General features: G+C 40.0%; 1 protein-coding gene across 4 annotated transcripts in view; it reads right to left on the bottom strand.

The window, feature by feature from the left end:
- Positions 1–6,821: 6,821 nt before the first annotated feature.
- syngap1b (synaptic Ras GTPase activating protein 1b) overlaps positions 6,822–18,973 on the bottom strand; it is a 207,546-nt gene continuing 195,394 nt past the window's right edge. For all 4 annotated transcript variants that reach the window (XM_054740855.2, XM_054740854.2, XM_054740856.2 and 1 more), the window contains exons 20-21: positions 13,186–13,258; positions 6,822–7,246 (exon numbers count right to left, since the gene is read on the bottom strand). In XM_054740855.2, the coding sequence (XP_054596830.2) occupies positions 6,962–7,246; positions 13,186–13,258 (358 nt within the window). In that variant the 3' untranslated portion in view covers positions 6,822–6,961. The remainder of the gene's footprint in view (positions 7,247–13,185; positions 13,259–18,973) is intronic.

Raw genomic sequence — 18,973 nt, forward strand, 5'->3', positions numbered from 1 at the left:
AGTTTTGTTGAACGGGTCGAAAGAAAAAGTAGAAAACCCTGTACATGGAATTTTTAATAAATTTCCTTGCTTCAGCTCATCCAAACTAGACATAACTAGATTTTATTTAAGTATTAGGGTTTAAAACCACTTCTTTCTAGGAGCCAGTTTCAGGCAGTGTTAATATCCTTCGCCAATAGAGGTCAACAAAGACCATACACTGTTTTACACAAGAGGCATGACTAGACAGAAAAAGTTTGATTAAAAAAAGACAATAAAAGATAAGTATCATTATGTTATAAGCTGATGGAAAAGTGAAATTTTGTTCTTTTATTTGTATTGCTTCCTTTGCTTTAAAATAAACTTTGTGTGTAGATATGCAATAACGTATTGCCATAATGCAATTTTATCCCTTTTTTGGGGAGAATTGTTGTGACTGGCATAATAATGATCAGCTGAGAACGCATAATCCAACTATTATTCTTTTGCTGCTGTTTCTTTCTGCTCTTTTTAAACTCAGGAGTTGCAGAATTCTCTGAGGAGCAGCAGACAATTAACTGTGGGAAAATGAACAAGCTTTCTCTATTTAGTCAAGACTCTGTTTCACTCAGCCTTCATACTGACAGTGTGAAGAAATAATCTGCTTCTCTCACCAAAGACCAGAACCACAGCTCTGTCCTGTGATGTGACCAAATAAATGTGAAAACTCACCTGTGTGGGACAAAAGATGTAGATCACCAGATGAGAAGCTTCTTAAATATCCTATATTATTTTTAATAATATAGTTATAATAAATAGCATTATTACAAATGGCCTAGTTATATTAGTAAAAATAAATAAATCTCACACACACAGATGAATAAAACTACTCATTCCAACTTCCTTCAAAGTGGTTTTCAAAAAAATAATTGTTTTAAGTGTCAATCACTGCCTCTTTGATAGTCAGCTTAGCTTTTAGCATTTAGCTTTTTGTCAGCAGGATCTTCTCAGGCAGTGTTGAAACACAACAGAGAGGGAGGAGAAGGGAAGTAGTTTCAGTTCAAAATCTTAATTTCTGCCAAATTTTGAATAAAAGATGCAAACTAAGCAGTACCGTTTTCTAATTTGTATAGACTAAACATAATGTGTTAAAAAGACAAAGTTATGATTTTTAAGCTGATTTCAGCTCAAGCTTTTTGTCAAATTGACTCCTTATAATGTCTGACTCCTTCATTGGTAACATTTAAAGTGTTACGCAACAATGCTTTTAGTTGAGAGACTAATAAAGATCAGGAGCATTGACTCTAAATATAAAATGAATGGTGCCTCTGTAATGTCACTGTAAGTTTCTGAAAAGCTGAACTGAAGCCCAGTGGGCAGTTCCCCTTACCGCCATCTTAGCTGCAACATGAGAGCGGGGCTGCCAGAGTGGGGGCAGAGAATTGGCACCCATCAAACTCGGAGCTGATAGCTATGAGCTAACTCGGGGGGTGGGGGGGGGTGGGGGGGTGGGGGGGCTAGCCACTAGTGCTGATGGCTCAATTGGCACTTGTCAATCAAAAGGACACGCCCCTAATAATTCAGACTTTAAAGCTTTAAAGTGACAGTGTGTATTTTTCCTGGCGATAGGGGGCAGTAGATACCTAATATGTTGCAAGCAAGCAGTATTTTTGTGTTAGAGTGAAACTTACCAACGGATGGCCAGTAGGGTCAAAAAAGCCCCGGAGAGTGCAAACTTTAGCAAAATGACAAGAACATCAGACTCCCTTTCATCACTGACAACAAGTGAAGAGGTAAATGTGTAAAACAACAACATAGATGATGAAAGATTTGCAACCATTTGTCACAAATCAGTAAATTCATGTTGTCCTCATGGGCTCCCGAGGAAGGAAACATGGCATCTAACATGACGTCGCCCAGAGACTTTGACCCGCTCCCATGTATTTTAGACCTGATTTTTCTGGTTACATGTTCCGAAGCCACCAATAATTTTCAACAACTGGGGGTAATTTAATTCGTTTTCAACATTTTGATGGACATTTCCAGAAATGAGTGGTGAAAACTACACACTGTCTTTTTAATTACATCTAAAATGATGAGTTACAAATTTCTGTTGTGAAGTTGGCATTTTAACATGGAAGTCAACAGGAACTTGCTCCTTTCTGGAACCAGCCCCTAGTGGATGAGGGCGGAATTACAATTTTTTTCACTTCTTTGTTGGTTTCACTTTTGGTAGGTGGCATTTCCTCCTTGATCAGGAAGAATTATAACAATTATAACTGATCATTAATTTCAAAAACCTGAATAAAATGTTCAATTTTGGCAAGATTAGGAAAAGACAACAAACATGAACAAAACAAATTAATGAAACCAAACATTCCACAAATTAAGAATTCCATTATTTTTTATTTGTTCATTTACTTAGGTAATTCTATCTCCGCTGTCACCCACCCGAAAAATATAAATTTCGGTTATTCAAAAAAATAAAATAAAATAAAGAAAAGAAAAAAGAAAAAACAAAAAAAGAAAGAAAATGGTATCTTCATCAATCGCATCATAAGAATTAGTCAACAGAACCAGAGAGGCAATAATTATTGTCATTATTACAATAATAGTTCAATTATCAGAATATCCACATTCATAACAAATCCATATACAACTGCAAAACACTCTTCAACACCACTCTTTCAATAATATACACAAAATTCCCAAATGTCTGTCCTGTCAAAACAACAATTAGAGGAGTTTGGGGAGGGGGGACGGGGGTTATGGCTTGTAAAAGGGGGTATGAAGATGAGCGACCAGCAGAGTGAATAGGTCTGTGGTTAGTTAGAGTAAGGAGGCACACTTATTTAGTTAAGACCTATACAAAAACAAGCACTAATAACAGTATAGTTTCATGGAAGTATTTGCCTGCATAAAACGGTTCGGTTCGACCACTCCATGAGAGGCAGAATTCGAGGAGCAAAAATTCTAAGGAACATACTTAAGGGGTTTCAGAATAAATGTATAACTCTGAATGACAATCATTGAGAAACATAAATTCTAGGAAGTAATACGGCAGAACTCAAATCAAGTTGAGAACGTTGAAATAAATACAAAGGATTCTGGAGAAAATAAAAGGTTTTAGTCTATAGTATATACAAACATTGCTTGGTCACCCAGATCTCTTTAGAAAAGCTTTTAGGTTGGTCAGAAAATGAGTGCAAGCTTAAGATTCAGTGAGTTGCTTCTTATTCAAGAGCCTTGAGAAAGCAGCTGTAAGTGACAGACCTTGCTGATATTCTAAGTCTGCACAGAAAGTGCCTCTGATAGCTGTCGATACATGTAAAAACCTCTCCATGCCTCAGTATTGGTAACTCTAGAAGACCTATTCATAGAAAGAGAGAGAAACATTAGAGGAAAAATAACTGTACACTCTGCATGTACAAACAAACAGTATATACACATAGACATCCCATATATACACATATATCCCAGTATATACACATAGATTTAGCCAGAACACACACATATGTACAAACACATTCACTCGGTTCAGCAAGACCTCTAACATGTCTCTCTCTGAGTCCTCGTTTCAGTCTCAAATGGCAGGTTTCAGATCAGATTGGTGTTGGCGGAGTCCATCCGTGGAAACGAATGAGGTGTTTTACAGCAATTGGAGTGCAGAAATATGGCCACACTGAAACCACGCGTCCGCCCCCTGCTTCGTTAAATCTCTAGTCAAAGTGAAGTAAATGTCCTTGTCCAACGACCTTTGCATCGTCCATCAATGGAGAGCTCCATGGCGATTGTTGGAGAACCTCTTCTCTGCATTTATTAAATGTATTTTTTAACAATTGAAGAGGAAACAGAGGGGCTGGTCACAGCAACGTGCAAACTGTTAGACAGTGGGGTGGGGTGGGGTGAGTAGGTGAAACACAAGCTTGTCCATCAGTCCTCTAGGACAACGCTTTTCTTCACAAGATTGTCTTATTGTGAAAATTCTGTTGATATAAAGTGGATTACTCCATTGGATCGAGGCATCTGTCATCAATAAATAAATATCTTCTCCAGAAGGTGTCTGATGACGAGTTTTGTTTTCCTTTGAAATACTATTGTAAGAATAATCCGCATCATCGTAGAAATATAAATACCGACATCCCCAAAAGTCTTAATTGAAGCAAGAGTTTTGTTCTTAAGCAGTTTTTGATTTAGGCTGTGCATATTTAGTTTCTTTCAAAGTAAAAGTCTGAAAAGGGATTCCAACGGAAGAGCTAAATCTAGAAAAAAATAAGACTAAATAAAGGGACGAGGATACTACATAAATAGAGTATAGCATAACAGAAAACAAAACGTAGTTTAAAATCAGTAATAAGAGAATCAGAGAATGAAATAAATGCTTTAAAAGTAAATCTGCTTTGACTGATTAAGAGAAGTCAAGCACCTTTGAAATCCACTTTCTAACCCTCTCTCTTGTTTGGAGCATTGCGCTGTCCGTGGCCTGTGAGGTTCCTTCATCCTGCTGATTGGTCGGACTGCATAGCTGTTCTTTGTATGCTTGACAGGCTTACCAACACCAAAACACATCCTTTAGTATTTGAAAAGCTGATCCAAACAACGAGGTTTCAAACACTTTTTAAAAAATCCTTTTTTTTTAATCAGAGAGAGAGGGCTCAAGTAAAGTGGGTAAAAAAAAATAATTAAAAAGCCCAGCATTTTCTTACACGATCCGCTGGGGGTTTGCACCATCCTTAGATAAAAGAGACTGGGACCAGTGGCCCAAGTTCTCCCTTTGTCAGCCAATCGCGTCACGAGAGAGGGCTCTGGACATTTGGCCATGCCACCCTGAAGACTGCCGATGGTGCATCACCCAATTAGGTTCCACATTGTCCTCCATGAAGCTGTGAGAGTGGCTAAAAGGGGAGAAGAAAAGGAGACAGAGAGAGAGAAGAAACGAGGGAGGGTGCTTGATCTGGTGCTTTTAAAGCATAGCTATCGAGTGAGAATCTGCACATGTGGCAGTCTCTTCAAAGCTGGACTCAGCCCATTTTTTTATGTGTTCAGCTCTGAGGCAACCACTTGTTTACCTGAGTCTCTGAGGTATTTTCACAGCAATGATAATTTGTCAATCAAGGATCATGTGACTTCACAGGAAAAAGAAAAGTAGCCCTACATGATGCCCCTGTGTTTAAACTGGGAGTGTCGTTAACATTTGGTGGTTTCAACAGTTAGACATTCACAGAATTCATGAATCTGAGATAATCTCCTACTGGCCTTTTTAAGGTTTCACTCAAATAAACAAGAGGAGTTTCTACAGGAACTCAAAACAGCTCTAGTTTAAAACGGCACCTTTAAACAAGTCATTCTTGTGTGAATCAAACACAAACAAATCCAGACAAACCTTCAAATGGACAGTTCACACACAAGACCAAAATAAAATATGCAAATGTGAGTCACAAACACTTCATAGACTTCTGTTTTAGCATTTAAAATGTGCTACTGATGACGTCAGTTCAAACACACTTCAGAAATACTTCTAATATTACAGCATTAACAGGTTTTATTTGTTTATAACCTCTACGTAATATAAAAAAATGAATTAATCTCTTGAAATTAAGAAGCAAATAATCTAAAAACTAATCAATTTTTTTAAAAGGGGCATATTTATCATCTTTTTTAGTTAAAGCAAGGCTTTATAAGGTGCTTTTGGTATAATGTAGTTTGTCTAAATATATTTATCCCAGGCACTTGATGTTCTAAATGTTCTGTTTACACATAGAAAACATTTTATTAGTTACACTCCACTGAAAATATAGTAAATAGCATTCGTGCATGATCATAATAATGAGCTCATTGTTAGCTTTGATTTGCCCTTGCAGAAGCATTTTCAGTCTAAAGTAAAAGATAATGAATTAGTTATTCTACTTCATGTCAATCAAAATAGATTCCTTTAGCATTTGTTACACGTTTAAAGTAAATGCCCTGTGCAAAAGGTGCTCCTTTTGTTCGTCTAGAGCCTGGGAGAAGTTTGCATTAGGTGTAAATAAAACCAGAGACAAGAAAACAACAACAACAACAACAAAATGAAACCACAAAAACTACCGTTGGACACATTGTTACAAGATGAACAAAACACAAAGAGAAGGACACGTCCGGAACATATCGAAGGGAGTTGGGGGTGTCCTGTCGGAGACAAACAGCAGGGACAGAGAAGACGGTGAGTGAACCATGACAGAGGCAGTGATATGGCAGACACACAGGAGAAAAAAACAACAACAGAAAAACGGCACCATTTGTTTCTGTTTAGCACCAGTTTATCACCAATCGGTTCTGAGATTGAGAAGAGAAAAACTGCACGAGCTCAGTCCGAGAACAACTTAGCAACAGCAAAGAGACGTGTCCCACCGCTCCAACATCGGCCCATGTCTCACTCTAACAAAGGTAAAGTTGGGCATGTTTGTTTCTGTTCGTTGTTAAACCCTGTTAAAAACTCTCAAAGGCACTAAGTTAAAGCCAGAGCACATCAGTACATCTCCACCTAAACGCATCACAGCCCGGGTAACACCGGCGTCGTCAGCACATCAACGCATCTATGGGAGTCCACACTCGCTATAAGCCTCCTGGTTAATGGCTACGGAAGTCTTTGGGGTGTAAGAATGGGTCTGATTCACAGAGCAGGTGTTTACATGTCAGCTTGGTTTGATTCACAGATTCAGAGGATGTGATACGGTATCATTGTCCTGTCCTGCAAGACTGATACTATCTGAAGCTCCGTGTGAGCGTCAGGAAAGCATTGTCCATTAAAGAGCCCTTAGTGTTCTGTTAAGCACTATACAGTATGATCATTACTCCTCTCCCACACAGTGTTCTTCTCTCACTTGTCCCAGTGATGAAGATGCATAAAGCCTTTTGTTTGGCTTCTTTTTCCTTTTTATAAAAGAAAATAAATACAGGATATTTTTTATCCTTTGAGTCATCTCTCTCTGATTTGGCTCGTTGCTGTGTTTGACCTACTCCCCCTTTATTCAGATATGCCTGTAGTTGATGTTGCTGTGGTTCCAGTAGCCTGCGAGGTTGACATTTGGTTGCCATGGAGCTCTTCATTCTGACTAGGATGTTGATGAGGAGCGGGTAAGGAGGGATGGTCTACAGTTTGGCGTAGGACGCCATTGTGAGGCGAAGTGTCAGAGGAAGAGATTCTGTGGGCTTGATGGTTGGTTACCGCTCCTCCTTGTCCTCCTCCTCCCCCTCCACCTTCAGTTTTCACACCGGGGTCTGCAGAACCCAGGGAGGAAAGCTGGTCCTCCTAGCGAGATAGAAAAAGAAGGGAAGGGAAAGAGGGGTGGAGGCAGGGAGAAATGGTCGTAGAAGAGAGGCCATTCAATGAATAATGGGAGGGGTGTGAGGAATCGAAAGAAGACATGTCCAATCAAGGCATGTGCAGGAAATTGTGTCCGAGATTGAAGCAAGAACACACGGATAAAAAAGGGAAAACAAGCACGAGACCAGTGAAGTGAGGCAAGGTGGAAAACCATCAACGGCAAAAAGAAGAAAGAACAGGATGGAATGGATACATGTAAAAATATGGTAATAGCAAAAAATAAATAAGGAATCGTAAAGTAAAAGAGGTAAAAATGTGTTGGAGGAAGAGACACAGAGAGAGGAGAGAAAGAGCCAAATGAGTTACAAGGTCGAGGCGTGACGAACACCAACAGGAATGGCAGCAACGGGAAAAGGGACACAGAGAAAGAGAAGATGAAGGGGATTTAAAACTGTTGAAGGTCAAAGGATCCCGATCCAGAAGAACAGAGTGGTGCTGAGCCTGGAAGTCAGGTTTCTTAACAAGTGAGAACAAATCCACTGCTGTATTTCTTAATAATCTTAATTCTTCTTACATTACTATTGTGCTAACTTATTACTAAACTCATGCTGATTATTCAAGCCACATAGAGGCAGCATCAAGTTTAAAAAGCACGGAAGCAGAAAATAAAGTGTCACAGTAACCAACTAAAACCTCTTCAAACCAGAACTGCTGCATAGACGATTAGTGATTACTGACAGATTATATTTATTTCCTAAAAACTAGAAGTAAAACTTTAATTTTGCTATAATTTATGTCAAAGTCCCCTTGAAAACGAGTTTGATGTGTAAATGTTTGTTAACTTTTCTTCACCGGACCCAATAAGGACGAAGAACAAATAATAATTCAGATTCTTGTTTCTTCAGAAAACCAGTTTTTTAAATCTAGTACCTATCAAAATATTAACAGAGACTTTCTTTTTGACTGTTTTCTTTAAACATATCCAGATATGGAAAATGCACAGATCTGTCGAACTGCCAGCATTCCTTGATGTTTTTCACTCAAACCCACTACAATAATGAAGAAATTGCAGTGCTATTAAAAAGCATTTAAAGGAACAATATGTAAGAATTTTACTGTGAAATAATCACAAAACAGTCTAATGTCTCAATCATGTTGGAAGTAAGGATGCATTGAAACAGGTTTCCTTTTCAGCTGGGTGGGGTGTTGTCAGTTTTCTTCTTTCAAAAAAAAAAATAAAAATAACGTAAGAGGGATGTAGTTACAGTTTACATCTTGAGTCTGCTGAGTTGCAGAGCCTGCGTCGGCTAATGCTGCTGTGTCTGCACTTATAATTTGACACAGCTGGCAAATCTCAGCAGTGTTTTATAAAGATCCTAAGTCAGTAAGCCAGAATTTTTTTCTTGTACCCCTAAAGCTGGGTGGACACTGGAGGTGTCACATTGTTTGTTATCCAATAGCATGCAAAGACAGTTTGAAAGACAACCATACATCCCATACTCTGTATGACTCATCTTTGCTTTTTTTCCTGGCACTGAGCCGTAGCTGGCAACAGCTTTGAAACTCATGGGATGTTGTTGGAGGTCACCATTTATTTGGAAAATAGGTGCGGTAACCAAATTTACCAAAGGATGTCATTCCTACATCATTCACCTTTAATTTACGAAAGGAACAATTTTATTGTACCTTTAGGTACAACTACAAGAAAGAAATAAACTCATTTGATGGGAGGGGAAACATCAACACAGAAGTCCAGTTTCCTTTTTTTCTGAACCTACGAAGCTGGGATTCATTTGTTAGCAGGTCCTCATTCTGTGGTGGACACCTCAGGTTTACATACATGCTCATATTTACATACAAGTGACATGATCAGCTGCAGTATGGGTGGAATGAAGCGCTGCAGAGAGGTGAAACAGGAAGGAGGAGGAATAGTTTTTATCAAAATGAATCAAAGGATTAAAAAGCAAATTATCACTGAATATATTTGTAGCCGATGGGTCTGTGGATGGGAGGAACTTCCACCTTACTTAAAAATGTAAAAAAGAAAACACAAACAAAAAACATAAAAATTTTCCCCAAAACTTTAAAAGACCTAGCGGGCCTTTTCTCTTCTCAACCAGAACCAAATGAACCAAAGCTGCTAACTGGTGCTACGAACCAAATCTACATGGTGACAGGATGCTTTTGTTGCTGCCAAACACGACCAGCGGTGCCATTTAATACCCATGTGTGGACCATAGCACATGTTTATTAAACGCAGAAATCAGGCAGGTGAACAAACACATGGCAAAAATGTTTACGGACATCGTCTTTGACTTACAGAGTTTGCCTCACTCTTTGCGGCTGCATCCAATTAGTTTGGTGTTTTTAGTTATGTTAGTTTTTATTTTAAATTTTAATAAAATTAGTAGTTTTCAGAGACTGGAACACATAACACTGAGTGGAGCACTGAAATGTCAAGGTGTGACACAGAATAAAATCTTACCCATTATCTCCAACTTGGATGTGAAAATCTGAAACAACCTGAAATCTTATCTTATGCCAGTTTTAGATAAAAACCTGGTGCAGATGTGCTGCATCGCTTCATATATGACAGCAAAAGACTAAAAACAATCACTATAAAGCACCTATAGCTCTCCAAGTATTCCTGACAGAAATCATAAAAATACCACTAAGAAATCAAACGACTAGAGTGTGAATGTTGCATACAGGCTGACGTACTACACCAACACACAGCACAAACACATAAATATCCAAACAGACTCACAAAGACACAGAAAACACACAGAAAACATTAATTAGTGTTCTTCAGGGAAAGATTGGGACAGATACGGAGATTTCACATAATTCCCGTTGTTGCGGTGGGAGGCGGGATGAAAACCTGAAGGCAGATGTTAGATGATGTGTTTAGGAAAGCAGAAATGAAAAAAAGGTTTATTTCAAGAAGTGTAACAAAATGGAGTGAATATATTATTACTTGCACACAGAAACGCTGACAAGAATAGTCACAATTTAAAGGCTCATGAGCGTCGACTCGACTGACACAGATCAGAGCCGGGTGCGTCGACAATGGCATGGTATCTTTCACCGCGGTGGACCAGCGAAGCCCGATATCCTCGGTCAGCTTACCTAGTTATGATTTCATTACTAAGCAAGCCAGAGGCGCCTTCACTTTGGAGCCACTTTACCACATTTTTCTTGCTAAAAGTGCCTGGAAAATTCTGTTAGCTTTTAGTGTGAGGCTAATGTCAGCTAATGTCCCACTGATCTCTGACCGTGGAGCATGAGCTGATGTAAAAGTCCAGGGTGCTTGGCTACAATCACAGCTCTGCTTGTAATTTAACAGTCCATATTAGATCTCCACAGGCCACCAGCATGACTACAGCCTCACGCGGAAGCCAGTCGGCTGTGCGGGTGGGCTACTCTGGTCCCTGGAGGCCTTCTTAGCTTCTTGGGTTAGCTAAATTAGCTAGTAGCTACATTGGTTCATTTGTTCCAACTGTGATCCAAATGTAACCGCCCCACCCTCAGCTCCTCTTTTCCCATATTTGGACTGTTTGGGTGTGTTGAGACACGTGACACCGTCAAAAAATCAGTGGGGGGAACATCCCATTTTATAGGTGGGCTATGTCCATCTTTTTTATATGTTGATGATTAAACCCTGTTATTTTTTTTACCTCCTCCTGCTGGTAGGAAATAAACTCCTCCCTCATCACTCAAAGACAATGTTGAGCGATGGTGAAGCGAGAAGGAGCAGACCCACTGAAATAAAACAGCTTTGTGCTGAATTAGTCATCTCCATTCACACTGGATCTAAAAGTGAGTTAATCAACTGCTTTCTGTGTGTAACTGACAGAAGAACAAATTTAAGGTGTGACTGAATTCTGACAAAAACCTTAAAATAATCTGGTAAATTAAAAAAAAATGTTTTTGAAGTTACTGCAGAGTGGATTATTTCTCAAGAAAACCAGATTTTAATAAGATTCATCAGCATAATGTGTGCAAATTTGCTGTAACAGGCCTACTGGGATGACTGGGAAAGTAAAGAGCTGCAGTCAATGAGATCATACAGGGTGTTGCTTAGACAGGGGTGAACACAGAAAACAGCAGGAGTGGAAAAGAGGCAGCGGTGATGGATGGAGAGTGACAGTTTGCCGGCTTGGTTATTACCTGGACACTCGGGGTGGGACAGGCGCAAGTCGGGGCTGCACTAGGATGGACTGACGCCTCCCCTAAGAGAAATCACCGTATCTTATCAACATAGAAGGAGAGGTGAGGAGAGGACAGCTAAAAGAAGGAGGCAAAATAAGGAGGGGAAAGCTTGTGTGCAAAAGGGAAAGATTCAGAAGGGGCAGTGAGGAAAAACCAACAACCACCCAAACGTTACGAACACACGGCACAAACACAAAACAAGAACATGAAAAATCCTTCAGAGGACACAGAAATATAAAGGCAAACACACACTCTGTCAGAGAGCTGCAGCTTGGAAGCCGTAGAGCAGGGAGCCATGCAGTTCTTCTCATGCTTACAGTCAGAAACAACGCCGTGAAACCGTGCAACTCTAAAAACATCCGGATGTAAATAAAAATGGAAGTTTCTCCTCAGGGCTGAAAGTCGCATGTTTCCTGGTTCAGAGAGGTAGAAAGACACCGTGAAGATCATGCTTATATCAAACATGCAACTTTAAACAGCAGGGAAAATCCAGAAACACATTGAGGTTAAAAGAAATTAGTCACACAATTAATTACTCTTATTTTGGCTAAAGTTCACATAAACACGGATATCCAGACATAGATTTTCTATAATAAAAGCAGAAAAATTAAGTGGATGGATGTGATGAATATGACCAACTGTTTTTATCCAAAACTCAGGTTTTACAGCTGGAAGGAAACAAAAAGAAATCCCAATGGGGAAAATGTTTAAAAATATAAATATGTTTATGTGTAAACTGCATTAAATCAGTAGTCATATAAAAGTATTCAAATCAAGCGTTATAAAAACATTAATCAGTTTTGAAACTAATATTAAAACAAAAATATATTTGTTTTACACAATATTGATTAAAAAGTATTAAATGATGTTGCAGTTTTCTGTCTAATTTATGTCAAATTTTACAAATAACATCGCTTCATAGCCCTCATAAACAAAAAATGCTGAAACACCAAATTATGTTTTCCTTGATGTAGAAGTTTAAGGATTCTGTATAATTTTTAAATTGATTTTGGAAACTATATAATACTTTTTCTGTAGATTGATTCATTTTTTATATACGTCATTATTATCAGTTACATAAATAAAAGAATCAGCTGTCAGATAATGAGTGAGACGTGACTCTGATGACCTACGAACAGCATGTGTGCATATGTGCACATCCTCACACGGACTCAACACTCGCTGCATGAGACACGCTTTAAGGTGGGCTGGTTGATTCTGACAGGGTGGGGGGGTGGGGGGTGGGGGTGGGGGTGAGAGGGTGAAATGAAAATCTCTGCAGGAATGAAGCTCTTGAGGACACAGCAGCAGGACAACACTGCACAATAAGTGTCCATATGAACCTAAATCTGGTTCTGCGTTGTTTGATTTGAGGAGTCACGACCCCCAGACATGTCTGGTGGGAACAGGAAGTGAATGATACGCTCACAAACCTAGAAAGACTCGCCTCAGCCAGAGCTGAGGACAGAAAACAGCATGACTCTGTGATCATCAAAGCTCCCTGTGCTGTGGGCGGACGGATGGCGGTCGAACCCAAATACAGAGGACAGGTCAAGGACAGGGCAAGCCAATCAAGAGAGAGAGAGAAAGAGAGAAGGGGAAGGGGGCGGGGCACGGATTCAGCAGACAAAATCATAACAGCAAGGAGCAAAGGAGGGAAACAGAAGAGGAGCATAAAAAGACTTGACAAGAATAGAAGCAGTCTCACAGACCTGATCAGCAAAAATCCTGGTTTTTGGCTCATAAACGGCTCCGCCTCTTATTTCATCCTCCACAGCCATGAGTCTTGGAAGCAAAAAAGAGAGGAAGACAGAGGGTTTGGGGGAGGGGAAGACAGAAAGAAAAGGAGTGTTATGAATTCAAGGTTAACAAGATGTTGAGCAGGTGCATCTCCAACAACTGGCTCAACAAGAACACATCTGCAGGTTACCTGGATCTCAGGTGTGTGAATCCCCGAAAGCTGATAAGCAGCAGGAACCCAGGCCACCGCCAGATATCACTGGCTGAGTTTTTCTCTTCTCACCCCCGCCGGGTTTATCAAAGCGTCCAATTTAAGCTGTTTACTTCGTCCAATTGGGGGTGGGGGGTGGGGGTGGGGGGGTGGGGGGGGTGGGGAGATCTACGCCTGGTTTCCTGCAAAGCGACCGTTCCAGGAACAGATCCCAATCATCCCCTGGGAATTGGCTAATTGTATTTACGTAACAAGAACTGACCAAGTCACGGACTGAAAAGTCCTTTGACTAATCATTTCAAAGCTTCTTCTCAGATCTGAGCGCTGCTGCACTTTTCCTGAGCCAGCGGGCAGCGCATGCTTCCCAGCTCCAATGATTACCCACCAGCCAGGGATTCACTCCAAATCAAACCATCCAATCATGTCCCTCCCTCACACATACTTATGTCATTACTGTTTCTTGGTGGTTAATGCCCCCCCCCCCCCCCCCCAAGTAGTTTTTGTGAATAAATATAGATTTATTTTGCTCCGAGACTCCAGTTTTAATTAAACCAACAGCAGCAACGGAGTTAATCCTTATTAATGAGCAAAACAGACATTGTTTTACGTTGATTTGTTCCACCACTCAGATCAAAATGCTCATTTGTCGTCATTTTAACAGAAACCTTCTCATCGTGGTGTTTTATAAAGAAGACAGACGAACAAGTGTGACAATAAAGAATGAAAATCCACAGGGATCGTTTCAAACATGAGTGTTTAGATGTTTTATTCCATAAATAATGTACAGGGTTGAGTTATTCATTTATTTATTTTACAAAGCAAGAGAACAGGAAAAGAAAAGAGTCATCGTAAGCATGGACAGAAATATTTGCACAGTCCCAAAGAACAATGGAATGTAACATGGGATTACAGCATTTAGATCCAGCGTGACTTTAAAATCCAGACAATGACTCGTGTAGATGATGTGTCACAAAAAGGGGGAAAACAATAAAAGAAAATCCAGTTCAAGTAGTGTGCTTTTGAGGTGGAGTCGTACATTGAGTCAGAACCATGCTTCTACCGAACACGAGGTCACAACGTCTGAATAATTTGCTACAGAGAAAAAAGGCAGGAGACACAAAGGTCGAAGGAGGCGTGAGACAGACAGACCTGGTTCAAAAAGCAGCTGCAAATACTTTCTCAGGTTTTTCCACCGCCAGCGTGGGAATTATTCTACTAAAACCTCCCCTCTAGTCACCGGGCTGGTGTTAATCCAGCAAGTCATTGGATTAAAACAAGAATTATTTGCAACTGTTTGATACAGGTCTGTTGCAGAAATGGAAATCAAACCCTCAGTTGTTGCTGTAGGCCATAACAATCACACACACACACACGCACACACACACACACACACACACACACACACACACACACACACACACACACACACACACACACACACGCACACGCTCGAACACATGCTGTAATACAGTCTGTACAGCCCATCCATATATTCCTGCTACAAAAAAGAGGCAGATATATGGACAACAGAATAATATCTATAATCTAGAAAATAATCTGAAAATAACAATAATACTGAAATGATAATGTAACTGCATAAGTTAAATGACAGTACCAGATAACTTTCTCAAACAACTACTCTGATAACCACGTCACCGGACACCACCAATGATGAACTGCAAGTCAAATAAATAAATAAATAAATAAATAAATAAATAAATAAACAATTCATCCCCAGCATATACAGCAAAATCATACACAGAGATAGAGAGAAAAAAATACGTTTGATTGGATTAATAAATAATTTCCATAGCAGGCTTTTATTTAAGGAGCAGATAAAATCACAAACACCATACAGATTAGCCCCCCCCCCCCCAAAAAAAAAATTTAATTAATAAATGAAACCAAACAGCAGCTTTAAGAACTGAAACACACTTTGTCATGAGTCATTGTTGTCATGTTGTCTCTGTTGCACTGTACAGTTTTGCAGGTCCTTATTACGTAAGATGGCACCTGGTAGAGGAATCTGGCAGGAAGTCACTAAATGCATACAATAAATCAGAATCCTGCATGTGAGCGTGCACAAGCTGCACATCTCAGCATATTGTGTCTGTTATTGCAAAGTTAGCTATTGCAAGGATAAAATATCTTACTCTCAACAGATTCTATATAATTATATGGATATATCTATATCTATATCTATATATATATATGACATATTTGTTATGGCTCTTGCATTACTGTGTTTAATCTGCTATGGATAATTGTTAAAAATAGATTATTACTATGCAATAGAGGCCATCCATTTGTTCCCAATCCGCTGCATCTCTACAATAGAAACAGCTTAGGGAATATAAATAACTTTATATTTATAGGTCAAATATTAAGAGTAAATAAAAAAAAAGCCTGTAGCCAGCTGACCTCTTTCCTAAAAGCAAAAATATACATATATATGTGTGCTACAGGTAAAGTGGATTCAGTGAGTTTAAACTAGCATGACCTAAAACTTAACATGCAACTTTGGTTTAAATTAGAATCTGGTGAAAAGGACAGGTATCGGAGCTGATCCGAGATTTAAGTAAGGTTTACGCACAGAACATTAAGGCTTCTTTGAAAGGAACGTCTCAGAAACAACGCAGACCAATTTTTAACTCTGCAGAACAAAAAGAGGTTTTTGCAAGCCGACGCAGGAGCTGGGAGTTCCTGCTGCTGAACCTGAGCTCGCATTTGCACCGATACAACGTCCCGGAGGGTGACAGCTGAACATAAAAGTCAGCTGAGGGTGAATCAGAACATAAGGCTGTGGTTGCACTTGTTTTTGTTTTCACTTGGAGTCCAGCCAGTCTGATCGGATGGCCTGAGAAGGAACTTCTTGGCATCCTTGCTCTCTGTCTGCACTCTTTGCATTGCTCACGAGTGCATTAAAATGTGTAATGAGTCCAGATGATGCACGAGTCTTGCAATGAACTTCATGACACGGTCTGGCTCATTGGTCTGTGAGTAAAATCGGCTCGGAAGCATCCAGATCTGCTACTTAGTTTAACCTTGTGTGGCCAGATGGTGGAGGGAGGTCACAAAGGTCACAAGTGTAAGCCGGAAAGAGTTTCCTGCACACGGTGCTGTCAGTGTGCAGATTTGTGCATTCACTTCTAAGCCTTCATCCCAGGGGCAAATAATCAGGGATGAGGCTTTAAGTGCTCTACTAATGGAAATTAGCTCCTCCAAGCCTTTCCGCTTGAATCTTCATCACTCACTTATTTATTCAAGTTTTTGTCTGTGATGTTGCTTCCTCTTCGTATTTTATCTTATAAAAATAAGGGCGGCATGAGTCCCCGTGTTTCCTCTGCAGACACAAACATCAGCAGTCCTTCAGTGAACCGACTTCACCTGAATTTAAAACGGAAGAGCTAAAATCAAATCGCCATGTTCCAAATTCCTGTGCATCAAAGTCCAAGAACGAAACATTTGAAAAGTGCAGGCAAGTTTTTGTTTTTCTCTTTTGAGGTCATAAAACCGTCAATCCTCTTGTGCAATCTCGTGGGGGAAATCAATACAAAAATGAAATGGGATCATCTGATCTTGATCCCAGAATCCAGTGAGTGTTTTAAAGGCTGCTGGTGGGTGCAACAGCACGGGACGAGGGAGGATGTTTCTAATGATGCTTTTATAAATAGTTAGGACGTTTCCTTTAAAGGATGAGCAGGACTCCCTGTCTTCATTCCAAGTCTTCATTCCTGGAGTGGATTAGAAGTGACAATATTCTCTGTCACAGATATCCACCCTTCAGTTGTAGACCACAGACTATCATAAGACTACAATAAATAAAACAAAAGGCAGCTGGGACGGCACCACTAATGTGCGGTCTCACATTAAAACGCTCTGGCAATTAAAAAAGAAAAAACAGCAAATATTTGGGTTGGTGCCTGAAATCAGCTCGAATGGATCAATTTTCCATTTCTTTCCCATGAACTCAATCATTTGTTAACTAAAAACTAACGACTGCCCCAAATTACAAATTTCACACAATCACTCAGTAAACTAAAACTCAGCTGGAGCCTAAATTGGATTCTGTAACAACAAAGAAACCTTGCTGGGGTGAGCAGTCGCATTCGGGACAATCAAAGTTTCTTTTTTCCTTGTGTGGAAAAAGATGCAACCACCAGAGAAACAGTCTGCATGCTTCTCTAAAACTTCTTTAATGACATCTTATTCATTTAGCTGCTTTAGTGTTCAATAAAAAGTCCTAATCTTAAGACAATGAAACTAAAACCAGCCTGTTATCCTACTGTATTCTGTGCAATAAAACTAAATCTGGTAAAAGGAGCCATTTGAAGTGGATTTCTTTAGAAAACATAAGAATATTTCTGATCTCACTTGTGGATAGCTCTTTGAACGACCCAGATTTGGACAGCTCTCGCTAACGTTTGGTCTGAGTGGTTCCTGAACAAGTTTTGCTTTCTTAACCCTCCCACTGTCCTAATGGGACATGAGGAAAGTTGACCATTGAGCAGGGTTGATGGTTTATCCCTTGGGTCCATGGCAGAGGTGAGGAGTGAGCACCACCTCACTCCTGCCACGCGGACCTCAAGGGATAAACCATCAATCCTGCTCAATGGTCAACTTTCCTCGCGGGGTCACCCATAGAGACAGTGGGAGGGTAAAAATGACTCAGAGCACTTAGATCAGTCAAATTTGGCTCTGATCAAAACACTCATCTGCAGTGATGATGGGTAACCATGACAACTACATTGTTGGAGGGGCAAACCCACCGACCGTCGACAAAAGATAAGTTTCGCAGAAATGTCAGCAGATTACGAATCTACTCTTTCAGCTGACATTTTATAAAGCTTTAGACATAGATTTAGCTCTTTAGGCGTGTTTCCATTGCTGGAAGTTCAGGGTAATTCCTCGGAGGGTGAAACTGACTGGGACATACGAAGGTTCGGTCCTCTCGCCTGTTGCTTTTGCTGCATATCATGACAGTGAGTAATGTCACTGATCTGTGCCAAAAAGTGTCCACAGACATTAATAACATTAAAAATGTTATTCTGTCGAAGTACGGCATAATTGAATCCATCCAGAGGATCGGGAGAGTAAAGTGTGGCTCCAGAAGAGGCACCTGTTTTTTTGGTGTTCTGTGAGACAACAAAGCCTCGAGAATTACGACATTGTGGGGGGAATTCGGCTGCGTTTTTCAATGTTGGCAGTTTTAGTGAAGGTGATTTTAAAGCAGTGCAAACAGTGCTCATCTCTTTAGATTTTACAAATGTTATTAAACGAGGTTCTTTTTGCTTCGGACATGAAGGTGTTTCAAGTTACAATTTTACATGTTTCGACCATCGTCTGCGATCTTCTTCAGAAGTGTCACAGGTGTTTGTGTGGCGCGTTTTTATCAGCTGTTCTGCTGGTTGTTTTTGACACTTCCTTCTGAGTTACAACCAATCAGCGTGAGGTAACCACAGTCACTCAGCGACTCTACCGGGCCATTCCCAGTACCAATCTCAACTCAGGTTCCCTGTTGGTTTCTGGAAATGGCTCATTCGGCCGGC

This window comes from Nothobranchius furzeri, chromosome 5 (assembly GCF_043380555.1).
Source record: "Nothobranchius furzeri strain GRZ-AD chromosome 5, NfurGRZ-RIMD1, whole genome shotgun sequence".
NCBI lineage: Eukaryota > Metazoa > Chordata > Actinopteri > Cyprinodontiformes > Nothobranchiidae > Nothobranchius > Nothobranchius furzeri.